Source organism: Anabas testudineus, chromosome 21 (genome assembly GCF_900324465.2).
Source record: "Anabas testudineus chromosome 21, fAnaTes1.2, whole genome shotgun sequence".
In the NCBI taxonomy this organism is placed as follows: domain Eukaryota; kingdom Metazoa; phylum Chordata; class Actinopteri; order Anabantiformes; family Anabantidae; genus Anabas; species Anabas testudineus.
The window spans coordinates 10,798,924-10,825,898 of record NC_046629.1 but is presented as its reverse complement, the minus strand read 5'-3'; the positions used below and the strand labels follow the sequence as shown (position 1 = coordinate 10,825,898).

General features: G+C 42.0%; 1 protein-coding gene across 4 annotated transcripts; it reads left to right on the top strand.

Annotated features, from left to right (window-relative positions):
- Positions 1-26,106, top strand: bcl9 (BCL9 transcription coactivator). Of its 4 annotated transcripts, none has more exons than XM_026376380.1 (10): positions 1-169; positions 2,118-2,283; positions 16,639-17,128; positions 18,845-19,158; positions 19,792-19,899; positions 20,045-20,231; positions 20,972-21,068; positions 21,170-23,342; positions 23,845-24,117; positions 24,242-26,106. In XM_026376380.1, the coding sequence occupies exons 3-10, from the start codon at positions 16,842-16,844 to the stop codon at positions 25,279-25,281; spliced, it is 4,479 nt and encodes a 1,492-aa protein (XP_026232165.1). In that variant the 5' UTR covers positions 1-169; positions 2,118-2,283; positions 16,639-16,841; the 3' UTR covers positions 25,282-26,106. The 4 variants fall into 4 exon arrangements, with proteins under 4 accessions (XP_026232165.1, XP_026232167.1, XP_026232166.1 ...); XM_026376382.1 differs by lacking the exon at positions 1-169 and adding an exon at positions 195-557; XM_026376381.1 differs by lacking the exon at positions 1-169 and adding an exon at positions 195-561.
- The last annotated feature ends 869 nt before the right edge of the window (positions 26,107-26,975 follow it).

Below are 26,975 nucleotides of genomic sequence, written 5' to 3'. Positions count from 1 at the left end.
CAGGAAATCTTGACTGGGATGTAATGGAGTAGGACCACTGGAAAGCTCGGGTGAAAGGGGGGGAGACACATTTCTATTTTATAATGTTACCGTGATAATGTTGTGATTTGATAAGTGTGCGGCGTATATCCGTCGTGGGACGACCACGGGAATTAAGCTAACACTCCAGGTGAGTGTGGTTTTATTCAAATCCAGGTGGAAAGTGTCGGTACCCCAGCTCGCCTCCTGGCAACGGGCACACGCGGGTCCTCCTCCCGGGGACATCTCACTCCGGTATCCGTTCTTCTCTGCCTCTGTCCCCGAAGGCTGGCTAGCTAACCCACGTCGCGTCTGGCCTGGCAGACAGTGAGCACCCGTTCTCCCGTACATGCCGATTTTTTTCCCCCCCAGCGCAACAAAAGCGGATTATTCACGATGTTTTCAACGTGGTGTAAAACCCGCGGAGAAATATTGGTTTTAACCCCATTATACTGGAGGAGGACCGCCCGTGCTTCGTGAAAATGAAAAGAGGATACAATGCAGCATGCATGTTCTGCATTCTTCGGGAGAACCACACCGTTGGTATTGTATTGACTTTATTAGAAATGTGCCTGATATGATTTATAAACGCGTAACCAGATCACAGGCCTCGGCTGGTGATTGTGTCGTCCAGCCCTATCATCCACCGAGCGATTTAATTGTTACATTGTTACCGGAGCTAGCAGAACTTGAAACGAGCGTCTGCCTGAGGAGGGCCTGGGTTGTTTTCTCAACACACCTTAGCCTTGAAATCCATCTCGTTTTTTATTTTATATGTGGGGTTTTGTGTGTGTGTGTGTGTTGTGCTTGTGACCGACGTCGTTGTTCTCGCTCTCAGCCGCCGTTCAGTGCCTCCCTCTTCGGGGAAGACTTTGTTTGCGCTGGCCGTGGCTCCATGAATGCAAGTGCTGAAGTCCTCCCTTCCCCCCAGTTCTCTGGCGAAACAGGAACAACTTCTTTTAGGAAAAAGAAAAAAAAAAAAAGTTCCTGGAGTTTCAAGCGCCATGGAATTACTTTGTCCGCCAAGAGTTGTCCAGTGAGGCGCTGAGATTTCAGGGGGGGAAGTCTAGTCTGTGTAGTTGTTCTGTGCTTTACGATTATTTGCTCAGTTTTCGCTTTGTAGACGTCTGTATATTTTAGGACGACTTCCTCGAGCAGGCTCGAGTTTGTGGCATTGTGCTGTGTTACCTTGGCAAGTCCAGAGAGCTAAACATGGCAAAGAATGTGTTCAGTGTTTTAGTGGTAGCAATCTGGTTTAACTTGACTCCTGAGTGAAAATAATCTACAGGTCCTATAGTGTAGAAATGTTTAGTAAAAGACATCCGATACCCAGGAATTTGGTGGATTCACTCTGGTGATGATTAAAGATGCAGCTTGCTCAGCCTGCGTGAGTTTATTAAGAAGGTTGGATTTGGATTTTCTTTATTTACTACTTTTTCCAATGACTGATGAAATTAGATGTGTATCCTGCATCACTTTGTCTTAATGCTGTTTCCTCCTCAATAACTCTAAAGAGAAAATCTCAGCAGCTTCGGGGGCTTTGTTGCAGTTTGCATTTTAGTGCTTTAGCTGATGCTGTTATCCACAGCAACTTCTGAGTTGGCAGGTAGGGGTTCGCTGTATTGTCCAGGGACAGTTCTGAAGCATACATGTCAACGAGCTGATGTTGAACTGCAGACCTTAATGCTTTCTTCAATTGCTATGCAACAGTACTGTTGCATAGTCTTGAGGCAATTTCCTATTTATCTTAAATTTATATGTACGCTGTCTACTTTTACCCTATTTTCTTTGCATTATTGAGATCTAAAATAGTAATCTTTTTGCTCCCACAGTTGATATTTGGTAGAGTGAGGTAGTCCTCAAAGATGCAATGAAGGTCTTGATAGAGTATCATATGTTGTCTCTTATGTGCACATTGGTCGATAACGGAAGTACAAATACATGTGTACACTGTTACTGTAGCCCCTGATGACCTAAGCTTTACACTAGTTATGTATTTTCTACATGTTTGCCATCAACACGATCGACTGAGTGCTTTTCCTTGCCATTCAGTTGTTTGTGTTTCACCCAGTGAGCAAAGTTGTCTGCCTCTCTTCCAGGTGTGAATGACTTGTGGCTGTAGGGTGTCGTGAGTGGGCCAGGTTTCTGCACAGCCTCCGTGGCTGACTGGGAGGAGTCAAGTGGAGAGCAGACATCGGTGCCCAGGGGACCTTAGGCCTGGTTCTCCATATGAGGCCCTGCTGAAAGGGCAGGGGGGCTTCTGAGGTAACCCAACACAACTCTGACTGTCTTTTTTTTTGTTTCACACTTTATCACAGTTTGTTTCATATCCCTGTCCCTTCTTCTTAAAAGCATACATTCAAGACACGCTGCAAGTAAATAGAAATCTCAATTCGTTCATTGCCTCACTTCACTATTGCCTTCACTAATTCTAAGATCTGTTCATGACACATAATGGCATTAAAAGTCTTACTGTGAAGCAATTTGAGTGTCCAAATGCTACAGCAGCCTTGGAGATTCCCACAATGTGTCACATTTTATATATGCCAAGATGATCACTCATGAGACACAATACCTGTCAGACATGAAGGAAAATCGCAGTGATTCATAAATTTTACAAAATCTCTATTTTCCCACTCACAGTAGAGTTTCTATGTCATACGGAATAATGAATGAGTAAACAAAGGATGGATTTTGGACACTACCATGGTGTAGCAGTAAAGTATTTGTCTTTACCATACATTGGAGTATGAAAATCCAAGTGAAAAAAAGATGCACATATTTTCATGCTTTTCTTCACTGTACTGTTGTTTCCGTTTTTAGACCAACATGGGTTAAAATAACAATATGAAACATTGCAACAAACGCTTCTTTTGCACAAAGATTGGTGCCATAATTTTGATATCTTAACTGTGCTATAACCGCAACAAGCTTGGTGTAGGCTCTTTCCACTATCTACTGCTATCTCTTTGACATTTATCAATGAGGGACCTCCATTGATAGCAGTATTTTGGTGAGAGGTCTTGGATTGTTGAGTGCTAGCCCTGTGCGATCACTCTTGATGCTCAGGGAAGCGGTTTGAGGTAAAGGACCAGAGCTGGACTGCTCTGGATTATCACTGAGATGTTTGGTCTTGTTTTATGAACTACACAGGCATGGTCAGGGCGCTCCGTCTGAGAACACAGTGCACACTGTTTATTTATCTGCTATCTAATCCGAACTGTGTTAACCAAAAACCACAGTGAGGTGAAGGACGCAAGGAAATGGATATTGATGTAAAGCGGCAAAGGATTTATTTTCTCCTCTGTGTATTGGCCTCTCATGTTTCCATGCATTTGTTTGCATCACAGGTTTTCTAATTAAAACTTGCAAGGCTGGTGTTGTGTATGACATGGAGAGATGGGTTGGAGGGGTGGTTTGTCTCATCGCCTGTGAAGTGGGTGGCAGGGGTCTTCCCTCCACATTCATTTAATAGATTAAACCCAAGTGTGTGTGCGTTTTTTTCTCCTCTGTTGTTTATTTTCATTCTATAGGCTCATTCAATATTTTTTCTCTTGTGATGGTTTGCTCATAAACTATGAAGTGTTTACATTTAGTGAAACATATCAATTCCCTATTTCCTGCTTACCTCATAATTAATTAAGAAATTTAGTTCATCTCCTGAATGACTAATAAAATAGTCAAGAGTCCATAGTACAATGATTATGTAGTCTTTTTTAAATAGAAAAAGTACTGCATAGTGTGTGTCGTGTATGTCTGCATTTTTTTGCCTCGATAAACCACCTGTGTCTGCAACTTATGTAGAAGTTTGGGTGATTAATTGTTCCTGTAGTGCAATAAAACTGTAATCCAAGTGGTTGAAGCACCACAATAATACCTTCAGAGGAATTAAAAGAATTGGACATGAAATAGTCATATGTAGAATGTCCATGTGCAGTCTGCATCGACCTATATGACAATTTAAACATTTACTGTTTTTTTATTATTGTGTAGTCTGTCTGATTAATTGTTACTCTTTATTAGCTAGTTTAGGTATCACAGTTTAATCAGTGAATGCATAAATCGTTATATATCTCAATATAAAGTTATAACATGCTTCACATGGTAGGAAACCAAATGGGATCACATAGGAGACGGATCTAAGAAAAGCAAATAAGAGCACCAGCTTAATTATTCAAAATCCATTTTAAAGTATAATAACAAGGCATTGGTTTTATTTATTTAGTCAAATTTGTTCAGTTCAGCTATAAATATGAATGTTTTTATTTCTAATATTTCACATTTTTAGGGTATATGTCTCAGTGTGGATGTGTGGTGGGATCGTTGCTTATACAGGATCCTCCAGGATGTGTCTGACTAAGTCAGAATGTACCTATCAATCTGCTTTCATGTTTCTCTGTTGTGATTGACAGTTATGGCACAGATGAACTGCTCCTTCTGCCCTAAGGAAAGGGGTCTAGTTGCTTTCAGGTGGAACCTGCTGTGACCTGCAGTTCCCTCAACTTTTTAAGCTTAATACTGCCAGCTAGCTGGAGGTCCTCTCCAGCTGGTTGATACTAGTTAGCTTCTTTTAAAGTAGCCCCACTATGCTCTGCAAAGATCTGAAAGAGAAAAAAGATTTCAAAATGTGGTTCTCATTAGAAATCAGTTTGTTAATTTCATGAACCAATGATAAGCATCCATCAGTTGTGTCAAATCTTCATTATCATGTTCTTTGACAGAACTGTCAGCGTAAATGAGAATGCTCTGGTTTGTTAAATCCTTTATGTTCTTTGGTTGAGCTTCTAATAAGTGATGGTGTGTATGTGTCAGTGCTTTGTAGAAATTCTTCTCTGATCTTTCACATTAGTTCATAAGAAAATTGGCAGTGCCTTACAGAACTGAAGCTGAAATGATTGATAAGTGGTTGATCATTTTAAGACATTTTAAGGAAACCACTCCAAACACTCCCTAGTTGAAGCTTCTCAATTCAGGCTTCTCTTTGTCTGATGTGATAGTAAACTAAATATTTTGAAATGTTGTTTTGATAAAACAAGACTTGAAGGCTTTACAAATTTAAGAATAACAGGCATTTTGAACAAATCTTCCATATTTTATTGACTAAATGATTTACAGATTCATTGATTTAATGAATGGGTAATTTAAGAGAAGTAGAGACAGATATTTTAATTATTGTAAATGAGAAGTGGGGAAACATCCAACATGCACTCACCTGCCACTTCATTAGGTACGCCATTGGCACTGGGTTGGACCCCTTCTACCTTCAGAAGGTGCTGGAAACATTCTTTCTTTCTTTCTTTCTTTCATTCATTCATTCGTGATCCACATTGATATGATAGCATCACACAGTTGCTGCAGATTTGTTGGCTGCACGTCCACAATTCAAATGTGCAGTTCCATCACCTCCAAAAGGTGCTCTATTGGATTCAGATCTGATATCTGATGACTGTGGAAGCTGTGTGAGTACCAAACTGTGTTTGGGATGATTTTAGCTTTATGACATGACGCGTTAACCTGGTGGAAGTAGCCTTCAGAAGATGGGTACACTGTGGTGGGCATGGTCAGCAATATGCTTGAAGGTTCAAAGTGTTCATCCAGAGATGCTCTTCTGCATATTTCGATTGTAACGAGTGGTTACTGGATCTACTGTTGCCTTTCTATCAGCTTGAACCAGTCTTAACTTTCTCTTCTGACCTCTTGCATTAACAAGGCATTTTCACCCAGAAAGCTTGCTCACTGGGTATTTTCTCTGTTTTAAACCATAGATATTGTTGTGCATGAAAATTTGAGTAGTAGCAGTTTGACTTGTGTAATTTTTGTAATTTCTGGTCTCTCTTCAAATATTGTAACTGATACACTCAGCAGTATTTTATATATAAAAATTATGTAGTTGGATAGATGAAAGAGGTGTGTTGCATGAATTGCATCATAAGAGAACTTACAGGTCTGTCTGTTGGAAATGCAAATCAACAGGTTCCCTCCTTTCTACTTCTGCAGCATTCAGTTCCAGTGGTGTCAAGCTAGATGTGCCTACATGTTGGTTATTTTACTGCTGTGGTGTTGTATTATTAAAATTCACACAATTTAAAAAAATGTTACACCCAAAATAGTGCCACACCTTGAACATGAACTCATCTCATTTTCATTCTCTTTGTTTTTCTCCTGGTAATCTGAGCCATCTGCTGATGCTCAAAAACAAAGGAGGTAGATTATTTTTTTGTGCCTCTCAATCAGTTTTACCCACTAAACCAACACTGAAAGTTTAGAGCAGCTGTATAACTGTGTGTGTAACAACATTATCTTGTCTTTCCTATGATAACATGTTAAAAGCAAAGCAGGACATTTATTCATTGTGTCTCTAACATCAGGATTCATTGACAGATTGTATTTTACATAGACGATACACTGCACGCTTTAAGCACATTACAGTAGTGCTTAATAGCAGGGTTGAAATGTCTTGTTCTACAGTAAAGCAATCATAGTTTTGAAAGGATCAAATGAAGCTCCGACATAAAAGTACACAAGTTTTGAGTCATGGAAACAGCAGAAACCAAACTTCGAACCATACTGTTCTGTGGACATTATTAGGACAAGTACTGCAGCATGTGGGTATGTCTATGTGCAATGAGCGTGAGTATGTGCCTGTATATTGCTCTATGCCTGTAGCCTGTATATTTAATTGGCCAGGTCTTTGCCAGTGTGTTTAAAATTCCATGAGAATGACACACTAGTGCAAACTGGGGTAATTCAGGGACATAGTCTGGCTCATATTTTCTCCATAGTCTTAAATTAGCTGAATGATAAAGGACAGGAGACAGCACATGTATTGTAGATTCTGTGGCTTTTTTGTTTGCTTATTTGAGTAAAAAATAGTTTGTTTGTTTGTTTGTTGTTATCCCAGTAGAGGTGCCCGAGCTGTGTCACATGGTATGACAGGTTAAGAAGTCAGTTGTTTTTAGCAAGTGGCTTTCAAAATGAGTCTGTTGGCCAGCAAGCGAGGAAAACAACTCTCCTTTACGTAAATAGTCTATATGGCCTCTGAAGGGCCTGGCTGTTGGGATTTCCCACAATGCTTTTGGCCACAGGGAGACGTCCTCCCAGCATGAGCAAGGGTGGAATGTGGCCCGAGTGTGGGAGCGACTGCCGGGATGAAGGGAGGGGAGTCACAGACCAGAGAGCACAGTCAAGGGAAGGGAGGAAAGAAGGGGTCTGCTCAGAGGGCATCAGAGTTTCTCTTAAGCAAACTTGTTTCTTTTTGGCTTTTGATTTGAGCCACAACTAAGAGAAACATACTGGGTGGAAAACCTTACATATTTGCTTTTTGTCGATACTGTTGCACTAATAATGTCATAGTAAAAACTGTATTTTAGTGAGCACTGCATAACATGGCACTATCTAAATTAGTGTTTTTATTTTTCCTAAGCACAAAAAGTGCCCTTCTGCTGCAGTTATTCATGGATTCAAAATGCTGGTCTAATTGAAACGTATGCCAACCCAAAGTAATCATTAATATTTAAAGACTTGGTCCAAATAAGATTCAGAAAGATTCAGACACAGTCTGAAATATATACAATTAGTATAGAATCCAAAATCAGTTTGACCTGAACAGACCCAAATACAATATCCCCCATATTGTTTGGGACAAAGACAAAATCACTTGTGGTTTATAAATTGCACACTCTTAGTTTTAATAAAGGCAATTGGCACATGTCCTTTCAGGTGTTTGCAAATGTTCAGATGTGTTTATTTACCTTTTAATTAAAGGTAATTTAATTAAAATGAGAAATGTATAAAGGCACCAAATAAACACAAAAACTCCCCAGACAGTGTCTGGAGAATCCTAGAGTTGCTTGCTTACACATGCAGGAGGGAGTCTGGGTCAGACGGGCTCTCACTTGGGAAAACAGTCCACCTGATTTCAGTGAGGGGTAGTCTGGGGGTAGAGTGTGCAGGAGGCAAAACATGAAACAAATAATAAATGTCAAAAATCAATTGTGTTTTCGTTACAGCACATTGAAGCAGAACCAGTTGCATGTTAAGAAATTATATGCTATATATGAAACCCTTTTCTATACTTTCTGGTGTTGTGCTAGTTGGTGCTGAGCAGATCGACTGAAAGGGAGCCCCTACTTGCTTGCTGTAAATAGTCTGGAGAATTACTTGCTGTATTCTCACATGGCCGCCACCTACAGTAGACATTACACAGACTAGGAGGCTGGCAGAATAAAGCATGTTTAATGTATGGGCCAACTGACTTGGACATTTGCATCCTCACATGCAGCCCACCCAGTTAATGTCTAGAGAAGTTCCAGTGCATGTGTGCAAGCAGCCTAAGAGAGAGTTCAGTTCCTACAGTAGTGTTTTCTCTAGTACTCGGATCACCATTGGAAACTGTTGTTGCTGTTTATCAACAATAGGACCAGAGTTGCGCCAGTTTAGGTCAGAAGACATTATGAGACCAAGAAACAAGAGTAAAGTGGTTAGAGACGCTGGCCAAACTATAGGCTCACTTAAATGAACTGTTTTGAAGATAATTAAGAAGAAAGAGAACTTGTGGTCTTACTAATTACAAAGAGTATTGCCTGCCAAGACCTCCACAGCTGATAGCAGAGAAATTATTTTGATTATGAAAGAAAAATCCCACCTGTTTGTAGGGGTGGTTTATTTGATGAGCTTAGAACGTCATCAAACTTAAAGTGTCGACAATGTCTCTGCAGCTGAATTATACAGATTGTGTAATTTTATCTTTCATTTACCATATCTTCACAGACCTTTAACAATTTGGATCAGAATCGTGTAAACGGAGGTATGTAAACCTGTAACCTTTCAGTGAAAAATAAATTATTTGGTGCAGTAGGGGGTCTACTTCTCTTTTAAACCAAGTGTAAATAATGTGAAAATAATGTTCAACCTGTGTTAACAGTCATATTAATACAATCTGGGAATCAGCTTCCTCAAGACTCCCATCTCTTTTGACAGATTTATGAACTTGAGCCACAGCCTGTGAGTCAAACTGATAGTGGGCAAATTATCTAGGTTGGTAGCAAAATGTAGAAAAAAAATGAAAACAGAAAATGAAACTGTTATCGGGTATATGTGCTCTTTGTAAGCTGGTGGGAAGCGTACTTCAGCAAAACACCACTGTTTGTGTCCAGAGATTGTAGGTAATTGAAGGTAATAGGCATCACACTAGAACACAGCTAAACAATCCTGTTTTTGTAGTTTCAACTTCAACTGAGTGAAACATCTTCTCTTGTAAACTCATCAGCTGATCTTGAGTCTTCCAGTTTTATTCATATCACGTCAATAATTTAAGATCCAGTTCTAAATCAGGACCTTCAGTGTTTTAAGCAAATGGATATTGGAAAATTAGGTGTGTCAAACTCAGTAGGCTGTTGTGTAAATACAGTCAATATTTGATCTGCTGTTGTGCATACAGTTGCATATTTATTTTTGCTATACTGAGCATCTTTAACTCAAACATTTAATAGACTCGGGTTAAATATATTATTTAATAATGGATTTAGATTGGATAAACATTTTATTTTCCTAATAAAAGCTAATCCCTGTATTCATCAGTCAAATTAAAATGCCATGTTGGCAGGAGTAATGACACTTGACTAATTTAGTTCTATTTGAAATTTTGTGAAACACTTGTGTGATACTACTAACTAATGCAAGAGTGGGCGATGGGTATCATATAGTGTAGGCATCATGTCATGAAGTGACAAATCAAGCTGGCACTACCCTTCTGATAACCAACAAATAATTATATGACAACTTGAAAAATATGATTTGGCAATTCTGACCCCTTTTTCCTCTTAGACTCTTCTAATCATTCAGATAAATAAGGTATTGTACGCACTGTAATTCACTGCCAACCAGCCAAAAAAAATGATTTAGTTACTGTATCACGCAACAAAAAGAGTCTGTGGGGATTTGGGAAATACCGATGAGTGTTGTCAAATGACTTTACAGATTGACAAAATGTTGCCATGTGTAGATATTTTTGGTTTACTCTCTGTGATATCAGTGCGAGGTGATGGAGGCACAAGCTGGGGCTGCAGTCCTTAACACTGCCTATTCCTGTTTCAGTATTTCTGAAATGCACTCCAGGGGCATTGTATGGGTCAGTGTTTAATCTATTGAGTTTTGCAAAATAAGAGTTCAGTGTATTGGGAATTACAGTGTGCAATAAACTCGGGCAGCTTGAAATCCACACTAATGTCATTCATCTTCGCTTATGCTGTTTCTGCCAACATGGTGGAATAAACAGAACTAGTCACATGACATCTGGAGCTTTACAGTGTCTATATTTCTAAGGAGTTTGGACTCACGGTCCAACGGGCCTCTTCATTCTACGGAAAATGAAGGAGAAAGATAATTACCAACAGTAATCTCCATCTTTATGGTAAGATTGTTGTCTACCAGGCAATCTGCCTCTCCACCCTACTCTGTGTCCGTGTAACATGGACCATCTATGCCTGCACCTAAAGATTTTGTAATCTTTCCACATTATGTAGCCTGTGTGCCACATACTGAAAACCTGCAGAAAACTAACTGCTGGAAGTCAACAACAGAGGCTGAGGGATCATTTAAAAGCCCGTCTCAAGAAGTGTGGCATATAACCTATACACGCAGAGGCTGCAGCTGTGGGCTGCAATGACTGATGGAAATTTGTCAGCAAGGAGTGCAAATGACTGAGGACAAGAGAACTGTGCATTGCCTGGCTAAAAGTAAGAAGAGGAACCTGAATATGTGCACATCTGGTCCCCCAAGTACAGTACAGGCGCATGCTGGGCCTGCAGTAGACAGCGTGTAAATTAACAAAGGGCAGAACAGCTAAAAAAGTATATAGATTAATCTTAAATTATAAAGAAATTGTTCTGTTTTCTCAAGTTCAAGCCAACACCTCAAAATAAAGTTGCTACTGGTTCATTATGCAGCAGGACAATGATCCCAAACACCCTGGTAAGGCAACAATAGAGTTATTTAGAGCTAATAATGGACAGTTCTTCCGTGGCACAGTCCATCACCCAATGTGAAGCCAGTTTAGCATGCCTTTTGTATACTGAACAGACAATTTAACATAATTAACCTCAGAAAGAATGTGATATCTATAAATTGCAAACTTCTAGCAGTCAGTGCAAATAAAAGATACACATCAAAGTGCTAAACATGCGTACAGTTTATAATGTAGCTGCTCTTAGATTAACTAGATTTTTAAAAATCTCAAATAGTGTAAAACAGAGGCAAATGGCAAAATTATGTTCCACCCGTGCTTAATATTATGAAATACTCAATATTTTAACATTTTTAAACAAAACAATTGTAGATCAAGAATTTGATCAAAGAAATACTGATACATTGATTCCTCTCATTAATTACACTCACATCATGTATGTGCGAGGCTCTTCAAAATAACGCGAATGAAGAATGTAACCTGCTCTAATTCATTAAAATATCAAAATCTTCATTTAGGCAGTTAGGCTAGTTTGTTTCCAGTTACTTTGTGTTTTTGTCCCATATTAAGTATAAAGGTGTTTTTTGTGTGTAAGCAAGATTCAGCCACTTAGCCAGAAATGCAGGCACAGAGTGGAGATGGACAGAGATGGAAGTGCAGGGTGAAGTGTGTGAGCCGGAGATCAGAGCAAGCAGAGTGCTGAGTGCCAGTCCTGCTGCTGGAGCTGGCCGCCACACATGGCACTGTGCCCAGGCTACACCAGCAGATGTGTCACTAGTGAGTCAGCTGTGTGTCTGTGTGTGTGTGTGTGTCTTAAACACAGAAACACACCCATATACTTTGTGGAAAAAAAAGACGCCACTTGTGTAATAACCCCCCCCCCCTCCACCTTTCCTATGGGCATATCTGTATCACCCCCTTTCCAAACCTCCTGTTTTCATTGCCTCTTCCATCATTGTGATGGACACGATGAGGCCTATGTCACCACAACATGATATGACAAAACGTGGCATTACACACATGTCTGCTCCCTGGGGATGGAGAGGCATCGTCTGCCGAACAAAGAAAGAACTGAAGATGGTGCAGTGGTCAGGGTTGTTATGGTAATGCTGGACTGACAAACCAGTTGAAAGACAACTGAGACTGTGGATAACCGAAAGACACTCAGGTGAACACAAAAGAGAGTGGGCGGAGAAGGATGGAGCTATGTAGCTATTGTACCTTGGGAGCAGTTAAGTGTTTGGAGAATGCGGAAAAGTTGAAAGGTTCATTGTAAATATTTGCACAAATTGGTTTCAGAAGAAACGGGCCCTCAGTCATGCTTATATGGGCATCCTTGTTCCTGTCATGACAAATGTATTATGTCTACTGTATAGCGTCACGGCTCTATCTTTAGTGACACTCAGCATTCCTCACAGTTAGTGTGTGCCAAGTGCAAGTCATGAGTGCTATCTGCAGGGTGTTTTATGTTGGTATAGGGGTCTCAGGAAGTTACCTTTACAGGTGAGTGTGCAGGTGTTTCCTCTGCCAGTGGCTGCGTGATTTGGAGTTGATATATATTTGCTTGGAAATAGATGTCTTGTTCTGTTGGCAGTTAGCTTATACTTCACTATCTGAAGTAGGTGTAGTAAGAAAACCTGTTATGCACAAGGAAATACTGAGATTTAGTATCACAGAAAAATGTTTTTTTCTACTATTATGTTATCAGTGAATAAATAACCTTGAATTACCTACCAACCAACCAATTATTAACCTAGTTGATTTAAAAATTGTTCACCTAGTTGTAGCACTACTAAAATTTCACCTGTCGTTACATTTTCCATATTGGTTTAGATTTAATGTTTGTAAATAAATAAAAAATAGTGCTACTTAAAAATAAATCATGGTTTCATTAACATACACATTTGTGTTTTCTTTTTTAAGAATACTTCATAATTTCACAAGTAAAACCAAAAGTGAACATACTTTTATTAACTCACAGGAAGACTTGACGGTTAACATGTTTTGGTCTTTCCTGTTACACTTGCTCTCAATGCAGCATTAAGGCATTCACTCTAAAGGATTTCTAGGAAATACAGAAAGTGTGCTGTTATCCTATGATTACCACCTCTGGCTTCTTTTCTGTTAAATTTACTTGGCTTGATTTGTATTTATTGTTTGCAAGTATTTTTTCCCAGTTTACCTTGGCCTTTGTAAAGTAATAGCAGATTTCAACTAGAGCTGAACAATTCTTTGTTTTCAAATTGATATTGAAGTTTAACTGAATGTGATTTTTCAAACCAAAAGGCTTCGATTTAAGCTGTGATTAAAAATGTTTTTTTCTGTTCTTAATACTACAGATTCAGAATAATCACAGAAGCGGCCCTGCAGGCTTCATATGAAACCTGCAGGGTAACTGAGCAAGAGTGGAACAAACAAGTTTAGCTCTGGTGCTGCTAGCCATACTGAAAATGGCCTCGGCAGACGCAAACCCCGACATGGATGAGCAACAGGGTTTATTATTTATAGCTTGTTTGCTGTGAATATTAGATAGAAGAAAGAGAGCTTCACATCTGAATATTGTGTGAGTAGATAGGAAGACTTTTCTGTTTGAGAAACCTGGCAGCTGCTTCTTCTAACTGCATGGTTCCTTGCTGATGGTGGTGCATTTTTGTGCACTCTTAGAGAATACTGTGAGGAGAGGTGGAAATAATGCTTGTGATATTGCCCTAAACAAATAATGGGCTAAAGAAATTCTTGAGATGGAGGCCGAGCAGACGGAGAGCGGGTAGGGGAGCTAGAGAGCGAGAAATAGAGAGCAGTACTCTATTGTGACTGAACTGCAAAATGGGATTTGCATAAATAAGGCTGAAACATCAGCAGGCCCTTTTACAGCCAACACAGGGCTGAGATGTGGGAAGAGAGATGGCGTGTGTGTTTGCACTTGTGTGTTTTTCCCCTCCTCCTTATTGAAATAATATCTTGGGAGCATTGTTGCATTCAAAATATAAGCCAGTGGATTTGGTAAGCAGCAAGATTGAGGTTCCTCTGCTCTTGTTGGTCTCGCACCTGGAGTATATCAGTGGATACAGCACTGATATCCTGACATCTCCTCTTCAGTGGAGTTTGTATGACGTAGCTGGGAAGGGTCTACTCTCTTCATTGCACTCAGCCAGCATACGACGGCGGTTACATAAGCATGAAATGAAATGCTCCCTTTTAGTGCCACCCGCATTGGAAACCTCAGATCTAATTGAATTGAACTATTTTTTGCCCTCTTTTCATGTGGAACCTCATATTTATATCGGAGGCAAAAAGCTCAATTTTAGAGCCTCATTATCGTGTTTTCCCATTAGCTTGCATACACTGCAGCTCCCTGTGTGCGCTCTGATAGACAGTTGAGCATTTTTACTGTAGACAGAGGAAGAGAAATCTCTGTGATTACCTGTATGTTGCTTTGGTGTGTGTGGCTGGCTGCAGTGTGCATGTCTGATGTGTGTGTCAGTACATACCTTATGACTGTCATGTCAGCAAGATTCCCAATTAGTGTCTTGTTAGCGTGCGATTAGAAGGAAACAGTGATTGACAGGTCCTGCTGTTAGTTTCTGTGTTTGTGCACATACTCATAGTCCACCCATTTGTGTATGATTGGAGTTTTAGGTTTCGATAACGGCTCCTGAGGGCGTACGTGCAAGTTAACGTTGAATGAGGAAGAAGTTCTCATTAAAAGAAAAATTAGATCCCCTTTATTAACCCAAGGAGATTTTCCTGTGGTTTCTGTTGGTTTTCCTGGACATTCCCGGTCACTTCAAGGCCTCTTACTCATCTCTTGTCTTGTAAAGAGTTAGTTGTGTCCACATTTGTTTGTTTATGCAGCACTGTCTGGCAACAGGTTAAAATCCTGCATGCTATTGTTTACACTGTTTTGGTTCAGGCAGGTCTTGTCCACTGTGACTACACAAGACAGCTTTACTTTGATGAGCAAGTAACAGTCAACTGCAAAATAGACAGGAGAATTCATCCCTGTTTGTCACTTTCCATCACATAGTCTCCATTCCCCAAATCCAAACTGTGCACCGGAAGAAATACTAGAACATATTACACTCGAATATGAGGTCTGTAGTTCGAGCAAAAGTCGTTGAAGCTGAAATATAAGTTCCTTTCTGTGTGCTGTCAAATTATACAAAATACTTGTATAATTTTGTGTTGAGGTTTTCCTTCCACACTTATGTATCAAAGCATGTTGAATTGAAAAATAGAAACATGTCATTTCACTTAGAATGGAGTTCTTTCTAACAGCCCTGTTGTAAATAAATATACACTCAAATCACTGGTTCAGCAATCAATAATCAGTCTGCTACTTCTCTGAAGAGCCTCCACTCAGTGTGTTTTTATATTTAAAGGTTAGTCTAATCAGTGTAATTTGGATACACAGGCCTCCTCTGTGCCCAGCCACTCCAATCCCACTTGTTTTGCAGAAGCCAGACTGCTCGTGTGTAGTAGTGATCTGTGACCCTGATAGTTGTAAATCACTTCTCCTCTAGACCATTGAGAGACAATTGCCGCTGCTGTAGCAGGAGTCTTATTTGTCGTATTTGTCTGGTTCCCAGTGACACCCCCTTCCCCCCTGAAACCCACTAAACACTCCACCTCCTTCTCCCCAGGGGAGCTCTGGAGCCAGTTACAATGTTGAGTGTTTTGGAAGAGCTCCTAAATATTTTCAGGATGACAATGTAATCTGACTGACTGGTCTGCTCTCCCAAACAGGATTCTCATGCAGTGCTCTCTCACCAACATGCACACAAACAGAAACACACAGTGGTTAGTTTGAGCCACAACACTACCTCTCCCACTTCACCATCACACTTCACTGTTGTTACATTGCCATGGTGGCATTTGTACAGTTAACACGATATCCCACCTGCTATCTTTGTAGTATCAACACTTAACCTGACTGAGGTTTAGGCAATTATCAGTTTTTAAATGTTATGAGTAAAAAAAATCATTTCATAAGATGATAATAACGAAAGCATAGCATAATATAACGATGAATAAATGTGTTATCTTTAAAAAGTGAAGATATTTACTTAGTGAGGCATTCTGCAGTAGAAATTTAAACTTGTTGGTGGTCATTTGTGGACAAGCTATGCAATGCTGGCACCGTTCTTAGTTAAACTCAAACATGTCTTGCACAAATTTCTTATTTCAGCATATGCACAAATATCTGCTGTTCGATGTGTATGTTGGTTCTTGTTATAAGAAGTACATTGAGTAAATGTAGATTATGCTGCAGGAGAGATTTTAGAGGTTTCTGTGAGTGTTTTGATACTTCATATACTAGAAACCTTGCAGCATTGGAGTTTTTCACAGCAGGTATTTTGACTTGTCACAGGAAAAGCACAGGTTCCTTTAATAATATAGGCAATGGCTTTGCAGCTAGGGCTGCAGTGAGTTCCACTGTGACATGTCAGAATATCTGCTGTGAAAAATCCATTTAGATCAAGCTGACCAAAGTAGAGAAAGAAAAAGTGACAATTTTTTAACAGCTGACTTTAAAATTTAAAATGGTAGACTGATATTAAATGATTTTGGGTGGAGGGTGACTTTAAATTTTGCCAGACTGTGGCCCCCTATTTCAGTTTGTTAACTTTCCATGTTTCTCTCTTTTCTCTCAACAGTGTGCCCAAGGGCCGTTGAAAGCCCCCTTGGGGGAGTTTCATAAATACACACTGAACAAGAAAGACTCCTGGACTATTGTTATTGTTTTCACACATTCTCTCTCTCACACACACACACACACACACACACACACACACACACACACACACACACACATACACGCGCACACACACACAACCACACAGACAAGGACATAGAGAGAATGTTGGAGGTCCAAGAGGAGAGGCCAGCGGCGGCAGGTACAGCAGCGACACATTTCAACAAGAAGGAACGAGGGAAGAAAGAGCGAGAGGAGGCCAAGGACGGTCGGGGAAACCTCGCGAACATTGGGAATCCTGTTCCTGGCTCCAGGAACGTGCGTGCAAAAGCACCACTTTCACACACAGGCAGTCCTCACCAGCTTATCACTCCACCTTGTTCTGTAGTCCTGGGAGCACCATCAATGCACTCCAATAGGCTAAAGAACTCCCCATCCACTAACACACAGAGGTGAGTAGACACTGAAAATATATAGATCTTGTGCAGCGATACAGTGGCACAGTGTAATAATATTAATAATAATAAGTAATTTGTGTCTATATTTATGTGTGTGATGCATATGATTGTTTTAAAAGTCTAATCAACCAAATGCTGATCTGAACATTGATCAAAATTGTGCATTTAATCCAGATAATTTTCAACTGCACACCAAGCAAAATTTAACCTGCACGGATTATTACCGCTGCACAACATTGTCACCAGTAAGTGACAATAAATTAAGTTTTTATTGTTCATTGTTGTTATAACTGCTGCTGACTGAAACACTTAGTTGCATCATTTCACATTAATAATATATAAACAGGCTGTATTGTTTACTCACAAGCTTCTGTCTAGTACATAAACGTATTAATTATTAATAGAATAATCACACAGATTGATTGTCGGTGTAATCCATTTCAAACAACAATTGAATGAAATAACTCTTTAAAATTTGAAGAAAATTTAGCAACTTGTATGGGTCAATTTCTGAAAAATCAATCAATCGATCAAAAAATTAAGTTTAGATCAATACTGATATCAATTTAAGCATTATTTGGACTGATATGATTGGTTGCAGAGTGATCCAGTGTGTCCCTTGGTCCACTGTTTGGCACATTGTGAAACTCTTATATCCAACCAGCTGTAAGGTCCATAATGTTTCCAAGCTTCTCATTTTGAATACGAGCAAGAACATTTGAACCCTGTGGGGAAATGTGACCATTTATGATTATAAATACATTACTGCATTACGTCTTCATTTATGAAATGAAGATGTAAGTTTAGCTTATTCACTCCATTATTTTACCTGAAAGGTCTTGATGTGTGATCCAGAGCTGTTTTAGGGTCAGGGAGTACACTGTGCTTGGATGTTTTCCCTGCTGACTCATGCTTCTGGAGCCTCTGGAAACAGCTGTCTGGACTGCCAAAATTCTGGCTTTCCTTTCTTTTTCTACTTGCTGTGTGTATGTACATACACTGCGTTAGGCTGTGGCTGTGCTCTTTGGACATGTTGGCATTAGTTTCATGTTCCTTATACAAGTGCGTGTGTGTGTGTGTGTGTGTGTGTGTGTGTCTTTATATATATGTATGAGGGAGATAGAGACAGAGAAAAAGATTAGGGTGTGGTAGGAGAGTTTCTGCCAGTTGGATGTATCCTGCTTGCCTGGACTATACTGCTCTCATAACTAGTAAGCAGCGATCATTTGTAGATGGCCTGTATTTCTACAGTTCTTATGTTCATAGACTCGTGTGACAAGTATTGGCTGTTATTGTGACATTTTGTGTAGCAGTTACAAAGGGAAAAAACAACAATCACATTTACTGTGTTCTGTCTATCACTTTTGCTTGTTAGCACACTGGGTAACAAGGGTATAGTGGAGTGCTATAGGGCATAAAACCTCATGTCCAGCTGTCTGAGTATTTACCCCACCACTTATCTGGTTTGTGCCCAATACCAGAGCATGATTACTAGGTGACCAAACCTTTAGAAAGAGTATGTTTATTCATTTGAAAAGAGAGGAATAAACATTTTGGAAATCCACAAAACATAGCATGGTGCATCTTAGGCAGGTTTAAAATGATAAGTTAAAATTTGACAGTTTAATTTGTTTTAGTGAAACAAAACATGAGCTTCTTTTTTTTCTTAAATAATAATGCTTGTGATCTTTTTCCTATATGCTCTAACAGCCCTAAACCTAAGACGGAGGCCATGGTACGATCACCTCCCGTCATGTCCCCCTCCACTGCCTCCCAGATGGACTCTAAAATGCCCAATCAGGGTAAACCTGGGAACACTGCCAGCCAATCACAGCCCTCACCCTGTGATCCCAAGACGCTGGGTACCAAAGGGGCTCAGAATGTGGCAGGGGGCATGGGGCTGAAGAACGGTCAGGGCCTAACCTCTGGCCCAAGCTCCAAAGTTAAAGTCAAAAGGGAGAGAAGCACCTCTGTAGAGTCATTCGAACAGCCAGAGAGTGGGACACCCACCAGTGAAGAAAAAGGTAACAACCCGTGAAGTCAGTACTTGTCCAGCAAATAGCTGAGGTCAGACATTTTCAGATACCTCTTGTCTAATGTTAGTCAATCTTGATATTTATAACTTTAAATCTGAAACTTTAAATTATTTTTATCACTATAAAAACACTAAAATGTTTTAACTAAGGTAGGCTAGCAAGGAACACGTTTCTTGATATTTTGGATAATTAAATCATGTGCTTTCATAATTTGTCACCAAAATTATTTGAACTACATGATATAGAATCAATAGCAATAGTGCTTAAACATCTTAAGGTCTGAAACGCTTATGTTGGTTATACACATATATCTATTCCTCTAGAGGCTTCTCTGATTAATGGAGGATAAAACAAAAAGTTTTTCTCCTAATTACAGCTTATGGTTGGTTTGCTGTGTTTTATTTTATTCACATTACGGCATAACGTTAGTTAGTGCTGTACACATTGTACATAGTGTTATTTATTTTCTCACAGGTATCCATAACTCAAGCTGCCCAGTGGAGACAATAGTTGCACGTCTTGAAAAATATACTTTTGTTTTCCGTTTTTGTCACTCACACTGATAAACCCAAGCTCACTGATAGTTTGTGTGTGTGTGTGTGTGTGTGTGTATGTGTACAGACAGCAGCAGGGCGAAGAGGATGTGTGTGGCAGAGAGGAGGCAGCCGTACAGTGGAGCTGACTGGTGCTCTGGGGGAGAAAGTGACGAAGATGACAAAGGATTCTTCAGTAAGTGTGTTAATGTATGCATCCAAGCGTGCGTAGCCATCCCTCTGCTGATCAACTTCACTGGCAATGACAGCTCCTCAGTAAAACTATATTGCCCATAAGCCTGGTCCTAAAACTATGGCCTCACATGTTGTTATTCTTGCAGACTGTAACTCCAGTGATGTAAAGCCCCAGGACTCTGTCTCACATTCTACCTCCAATGCTGGACTCAGTCGCTCCTCCACACCGTCCCACAACACACTGGGAGGCCAGGGCTCCACAACAGAACCTGGTAGTGGCCAGAAACCAGGCTCAAAACTTGTTTATGTCTTCACCACCGAAATGGCCAACAAGTAAGAAAGCTGAGAACTGTATCTTGTAGCATTGAGAACTGTTGTCGTTTTGCCACAATTTGACATCCATGTGCTGAATTTGTATTGCACATAAATGTGTATTTTTGTTAAGTTATTAGTAATGATTAGTATTTATAGTTGAAGCTTATTTCTACAGGTTTTAAATATTAATATGTTTATAGAGGCTAATTAAATCATCAAATTTTTTTTTTATATATATATAAGCAAAATATAAACCCACAGCCAAACCCTTTGTGGAGTAGTTCAAAATTAAATGGAATTACTAACAATGTCAACTGCCTGAAGTATATCTCTGTGCCCTAGTCATTGGTGGTTGTTGTCTTTGATGTTTGCTGCAGCTGTGATACTCTCTGCCCACCTCTCTTCCCCCAACTTTCCCCGTTATTGCCTAAATCCATTGTGTGTATTTGCACAAGCATGCGTGTTTCTCAGTGGATGCATACACTTGGCTCAGATTAACACTCTCTGTTGGGAATTAGAGATCAAAGATGTGGATGCTGAGTGGAAGGTGTTTGTGTGTATGTGCAATAGTTTGCTTAGTCTGTTGACCTTGGCATTACCTTCATGGTACCATCTAGGAGTCATTCATCCACCTTACAATATTGCAATAGCACTCTCTCTTTCTCTTTCTCTCACAGTCACACACATACACTCACAGAAACATATTTACTTATTGTGTCTGATGACTGACATCTGACTGTCTGCCTACTTGTCCTCAGGGCAGCTGATGCAGTTCTAACTGGCCATACAGAAAACATCATTGCCTTCCACATGAAAAACATCTCCAACAGCAAGGACAAAGCTCACCTACTCCTGGTAAAAACAGCCAGTTTCTCAATTTCACACATGAGCATATAAACGCCATCATGTTGCATGAGTGTGTCATAACTTACTCTTTAATTTGTCTCATGTTAAAGAACAATGCAGCAAACGCCCTCCGAAATGACTCCAAGCCTCCCCAGCAACCAGCATCCCATGCCCAAGATCAGAGCCACCAGCCAGGAGCCAAGCTGTCCCTACCTGGCATGGCAGACCCAGCCCCAACCCAACCTTCAAACCAAGGGAGCCAATCTGGCCTTCTCCCACAGGAAGGGTCATCGGCTACAGGCTTGGAATCCAAAAATCTTTCAGGCGGTAGCCCCAGCAACAACACAACTCCAGCTGACCAGGCCCCTGTCGCACAACCTGAGGCAGGCCTCAACCCTCCGACAACAGGGGAAGGAGGGCAGGGTGGAGGTGCTAGTGGAGCAGGTCTGACACCCCAGCAGCAACAGCAACAGCAGCAGCTGGCCCAAGAACTGTTAAACATGGAGGCCAACACAGAGGGTTTGTCCCAAGAACAGCTGGAACATCGTCAGCGTTCTCTGCAGACCTTGCGGGATATCCAGCGCATGCTTTTCCCTGATGACCGTGATGCCCCTTCAGCTGGGCCCCCACAATCCCATGGTGGACCCCATGATGGTGGGCCTGATGTTGCACCCCGGAGGTCTGAACAAGGCCCTCTGCAGGCTATGATGGCACAGTCTCAGAGCCTCGGCCCACCAGGTGGGCCAGGAGGCCCTCGTCCACAAGGTCCACCATTTGGCCCACCCCATGGTCCGAGGGACATGCCTCCATTTCCACAGGACGAAATGGGTCCACATATGGGGGGTCCTGGGAGCTGCGGAGAAGGAGATCAGATGACCCCAGAACAGGTGGCATGGTTGAAGCTACAGCAGGAATTTTACGAGGAGAAGAGGAAGAAACAAGAAATGCAACACCGGCCTCTTCCTCCAGACATGATGATGCACCCTCATGGTCCACGTGGCATGATGAGAGGGCCCCCACCACCATACCAGCCAGGCCCAGGAGAGATGTGGGGAGGACCAGGTGGGCCACCAGAGCACTACCAGGAGCGCATGGGCATGGGCCCTGGCCCCAGGGGTATGCCTCTGCATATGCAGAGAATGCCTGGCTTCTCTGGTATGATGAATCCTGAGATGGAGGGACCGCCAAGGCCTGGAATGGGCTGGCCTGATGACATGCCTCCCCGAATGGGAGATGCACGAGGCTTCCCTGGAGGACCTGGGGGAATGTTTGCTGGTCCAGGAGGTCGTGGTGAGCGTTTCCCAAATCCTCAATCAGTCCAAGAAGCAATGTTCCACCAAGGTATAGGTGGAGAGAAAGGCCTGCCTCCTGGGATGATGATGGACATGCAAAGAATGATGGGGCATCAAAGAGGGGGAATGGAGCCTGGTAATGGGATGGGTATGTTTCCCAGAATGCCTGGTGATGGTCCTATGAGCCCATCATCTAGGCTGCCGGGAATGGGGAGCAGGGAAATGCCTCCTGAGTTTGGCATGGGACCTGGCCCTGGACCTCATATGCACCCTTCTAAATTACGAGATCCCCCCATGAATATGAGTCCAGATGATATGATGAGAATGAGAGGAGGTGGAGGACCTCCAATGGAGAACATGGGTCCACAAGGCAGGCCCATGCAAGGCCCTCCTTTCCCTGATCAGGCACAGCCAGGAGACTTTCCTATGGGACCTGGGCGGCCCTTCCCAGGGGGTCCTGCAGGAATGAGGGTTCCACATGGAGACCAAGCCTTTGGTCCAGAGCACAGATCTACACCAACAGGAGGTAATGGCCGTATCAACCCCCTCTCCTCTGCTGGGGCTCCACAAGGCCAGAGAGGCCGCAAACCAGCAGATCTGAATGTTCAAGCAGGAGGGGGGAACTCTCCCAGTGTCAACCCACTTAAGTCCCCTCCTCTGAGGCAAGTACAGTCCCCCATGATGGGTTCTCCCTCGGGAAATCTTAAATCTCCTCAGACACCGTCCCAGCTCGCTGGCATGCTCACTGGCCCAACAGGCCCCAGTGCTCCTCCAGCTCCCCCAGCTTCAGCACCTATGAAGTCCCCCCACTCGATGATGGGATCAGCAGGTGCCTCCCCTGTTCATATGAGGTCTCCTTCTCTTCCTAACCCTTCTCCGGGATGGGCCTCCTCTCCAAAACCACCCATGCAGAGTCCTGGAGTACCACCCCAGGGTGGCAAGCCCCCACTTAGTATCACCTCTCCAAACATGATGGGAAACATGGAGCCAGGTATACAGTTTTCTTCTCATCTGTGGTCAGCAGCATCTCTCTTTCGACATCATCTTTCAATATTGAATTTTCTTTTGTCTTTTCAGTGCATGTGAAAAGTGTTATGTCAGTGTTGACATTTCTTTTGTAAATGCTGTGGTTTAAAATTCAAACTATTGGTTACACATTTGGAATTGATTTTAATAATTGTTAGTATCACTTATAAAATACTGTAGTCCTTTTAAAACTGATTAAGCCTCAAAACTGAAAATAAAGTGTATCTGGGGGCTGTCTTTTAGATTCATTACTCATTTTAACACTCAAGTTGACATCTGTATGAGGGGTGGGGTTGAGAGGGTAATGGTCCAGTGGCTCCCTCTTGTGGCTACTGGACCATTACCCAGTGGGCTAAGGACAACACATCACTAATACGTATGAATATTTTTAGATTAAAAACAGACAATGAAATCTTTGTTTTACCATCTCCTTGTCATATAATGTTCCTCACATTGTCATCCTTTAGGTGGTAACGGTCCTCCTTCAGCCCCTCCTTCATCTGGGGCTCCATCTGGCTCCATGTCCATCCCAGGCAACGTCCCGTCTGGCAGTCCATACACCATACCCCCTGAGCCAACGCTATCGCAGAACCCTCTCTCCATCATGATGTCACGCATGTCCAAGTTTGCAATGCCCAGCTCCACCCCACTCTACCATGATGCCATAAAGACGGTTGCCAGCTCTGATGACGATTCGCCTCCAGCTCGCTCCCCTAACCTGCCTTCAGTGAACAATAATGGTAAGTTTTTTTTTTTTTTTAACCTGTAGTTTAGAGTTCAGTGTGTGAAATTTATCTGTCTGAATCTTTTTTTTTTTTGTGCTTCATACAGAATTGTATTAAACTTTTTGTGTTGCTCACACAGGTATGGCAATGAATCACCAAGGCAATCCACGTATGATGGGACCTGGAAATGCTGGACCCATGCCTGCCCTCAGTCCTCTAGGTATGAATCCAATGGGATCCCAGCCCCTCTCCCATGGCATGCCTCCACAGATGCCCTCTCCCAATGCCCCTAATATGGGCCCAGGCATGATGCCTCATGGCATGATGATACCACCAAATCCCCAAGACCCTGGTATGGCAAACCCTCAAATGATGCCCCAGGGACGCATGGGTTACCCTCACAGAAGCCAGGGTTACCCCCTCACCCAGTCCCCTTCCCAACAAGGCCCTTTCTCCCCACACAATGGTCCAGGACCCCAGGGTTTCCCTGGTCATCCCATGGGCTTCCAGGGAGAAGGAGGACCTATGGGAGGGCGAATGGGGAACATGCCTCATGGGGGAGGGGGTGATGGGGGTATGTGCAAGCCCAATACCCCTGGAGGGCCAGAGTTCAACAACATGCAAGGTGGATTCAGTGATGCAGACCTTCATGAAGTGATGCGGCCGGGAGCATCTGGTATTCCTGAATTTGACCTGTCCAGGATAATCCCATCAGAGAAGCCCAGTCAGACTCTGTCTTACTTCCCCAGAGGAGGAGGAGAAAACCCTGGGGGTAAACCGCCACACCCCTCAGGCTTCCCCATGCAGGGCATGATGGGTGATGGTCCCCCGAGGATGGGAATGTCCATGCAGGGGATGGGAGGGATGCCAGGGGGGCCTGGTGGGGGAATGGGGCCCCAAGACATGCCAATGGGCAACCCTGGCCACAATTCGATGCGACCCCCAGGATTCATGGGCCAAGGCATGATGGGACCCCAGCACCGGATGATGTCCCCTGGGGGTCCAGGAGGGATGATGCAGGGGAGACAAATGGCCCACCCAGGCCCTGGTGGCTCACCTAACATGATGATGTCACTGCAGGGCATGGGTGGCCCCCCACAGCAGACAATGATGATGGGGGGTCAGATGAGGCCACGTGACATGGACATGGGGTTCAGTCCGGGCCCTGGAATGTTCTAATCCAACAGAAACCTTGTATTTAGAATGTTCTTGGACAAAATGCAAGGATGGAGTAAGGATCATGGCATTTACGGTGTGTTCAGAAAACTCTGATGGACTCAATTAAAGGAAGTATAATACAAAAGAGGTTGTGCCCAGCAATGAACAGAATGGAGCTAACCAGTCATCTAGTTATGTCCTGTGGGAACTATTCCATTGGAGACTCAGACAGATCCGGACTGGAGTACTTTTGCCACAAGAACATTGAATTTTGACTCATAAACTTCAGAATGTATGGGATTGTTGTGCATCAATTTCGCAAAACTGTTCTTGTGTTTTTGATTATCTGACTATAAAGAAACTGACTTCGACATCAAAGAGGAATCAACTTACCTAAAAGTCAGCGTGGAGATGCTACAGTATATGTCTACTTTTTTCAAATTTAAAAAACAAATTTGTCATGAAAGTGGTATGGAACCAGAGAAAGGAATAAGAAGAATTTGTGCTTTGTGAAGACTTTAGTGGAACTCCATCTTGTCTCTCGCTCCATTGTTTTGACTGTTTCTGTACAGTATATACGTGTGAGTGCGTGCGTGCTTGACAGACTGTATGTTTGTGTGGTATGTATGTATGTGTCTGTATGTATAGGCATTCTATCAGTGACCTCTCAGCTCCTCTTACCCAACTTTCATTGGGGGAGGAATGCCCCCTAAAATACTGTACTGTTTACCATTGGTGGGCTATTCGAATTTTAGTCTATTTTAATTTCCTTTGTAACTCCAGTGTATAACAAACCAAACTATGACCTCATTAAGATAATAGTATTATTAAAAAAGCACAAACATGGACTGTCTGCAGAAAGCGTCTTCTTTCTCTATTTTTTACCATTGAGAGCAACACATTAAGTGTGGGGGTCCTGGCAGCTTTGCAGCACAGTGATAATCTGCAGTCTATTTCAAGTTGTGGATGACCTTTGACTTGGTGCTCCAAAACTTTCAGGACTCATCTTTCGCCAGCGTGAATAATACTGCTAATACCCAGATGTGCTGTGTGTTCTTCTTGTTCCTGTTGTGTTCTGACTTTCTTGTTGACTCTGGGTAATAATCATTCCCACAGCAATAATCCCCCAATGGTCAGCAGAACGGGACAGGAGTGTCTGAATGCCACAGCAGGTATGCCAGGTATTATAGTACTAGAGTTATGTAGAGCTGGTAAAATTTAGTAAGGCAGGTGTGGTGTCCAGAGTGAGACACAACTGTAAACACGCACTGCTCACCATCCAGTTGACTATCTCTCTTTTCTCTATTGTATAAGCTTGTCATGTGTTTCTCCATTGGCTTTGGTGCAGAATAGCCTACCAGGGCTGTGGTGATGGACTACAAATAAAAAATATTGTTTTGGTATATAAATGTTGTCTATGTAATGTGTGTGTGCACGCATGCATGTGTCCACGTGGGTCTTGGCAATTCACATCAAGTCAGTTATGTGGACAAGGTGCTGTCTTTGTCTTTCTGCCTGTCAAACCAGCTTACCAACATTCAGCTAGTAGAAGGAGGACAAGTCATACTAAGAAGCAGCATTACCAAGTTGACGCTTTATCAGGAGATACTTTAGTAAGAGCTATTTAGAGAGGACAACCACACTTCCAAAATACACTGCCGGTTCAGAAAAAAAAGATTTAACCTAGATTTAACAGCAAATAGGTAAAGGGTCTC

Bases quoted from the DNA above. Each gene is read 5' to 3' on its own strand.
- bcl9 (XM_026376380.1), top strand. From the start codon at position 16,842: ATGTTGGAGGTCCAAGAGGAGAGGCCAGCGGCGGCAGGTACAGCAGCG. The intron at 17,129-18,844 runs GTGAGTAGACAC...ATGCTCTAACAG, and splicing joins CCATCCACTAACACACAGAG to CCCTAAACCTAAGACGGAGG. The intron at 23,343-23,844 runs GTATACAGTTTT...GTCATCCTTTAG, and splicing joins GATGGGAAACATGGAGCCAG to GTGGTAACGGTCCTCCTTCA.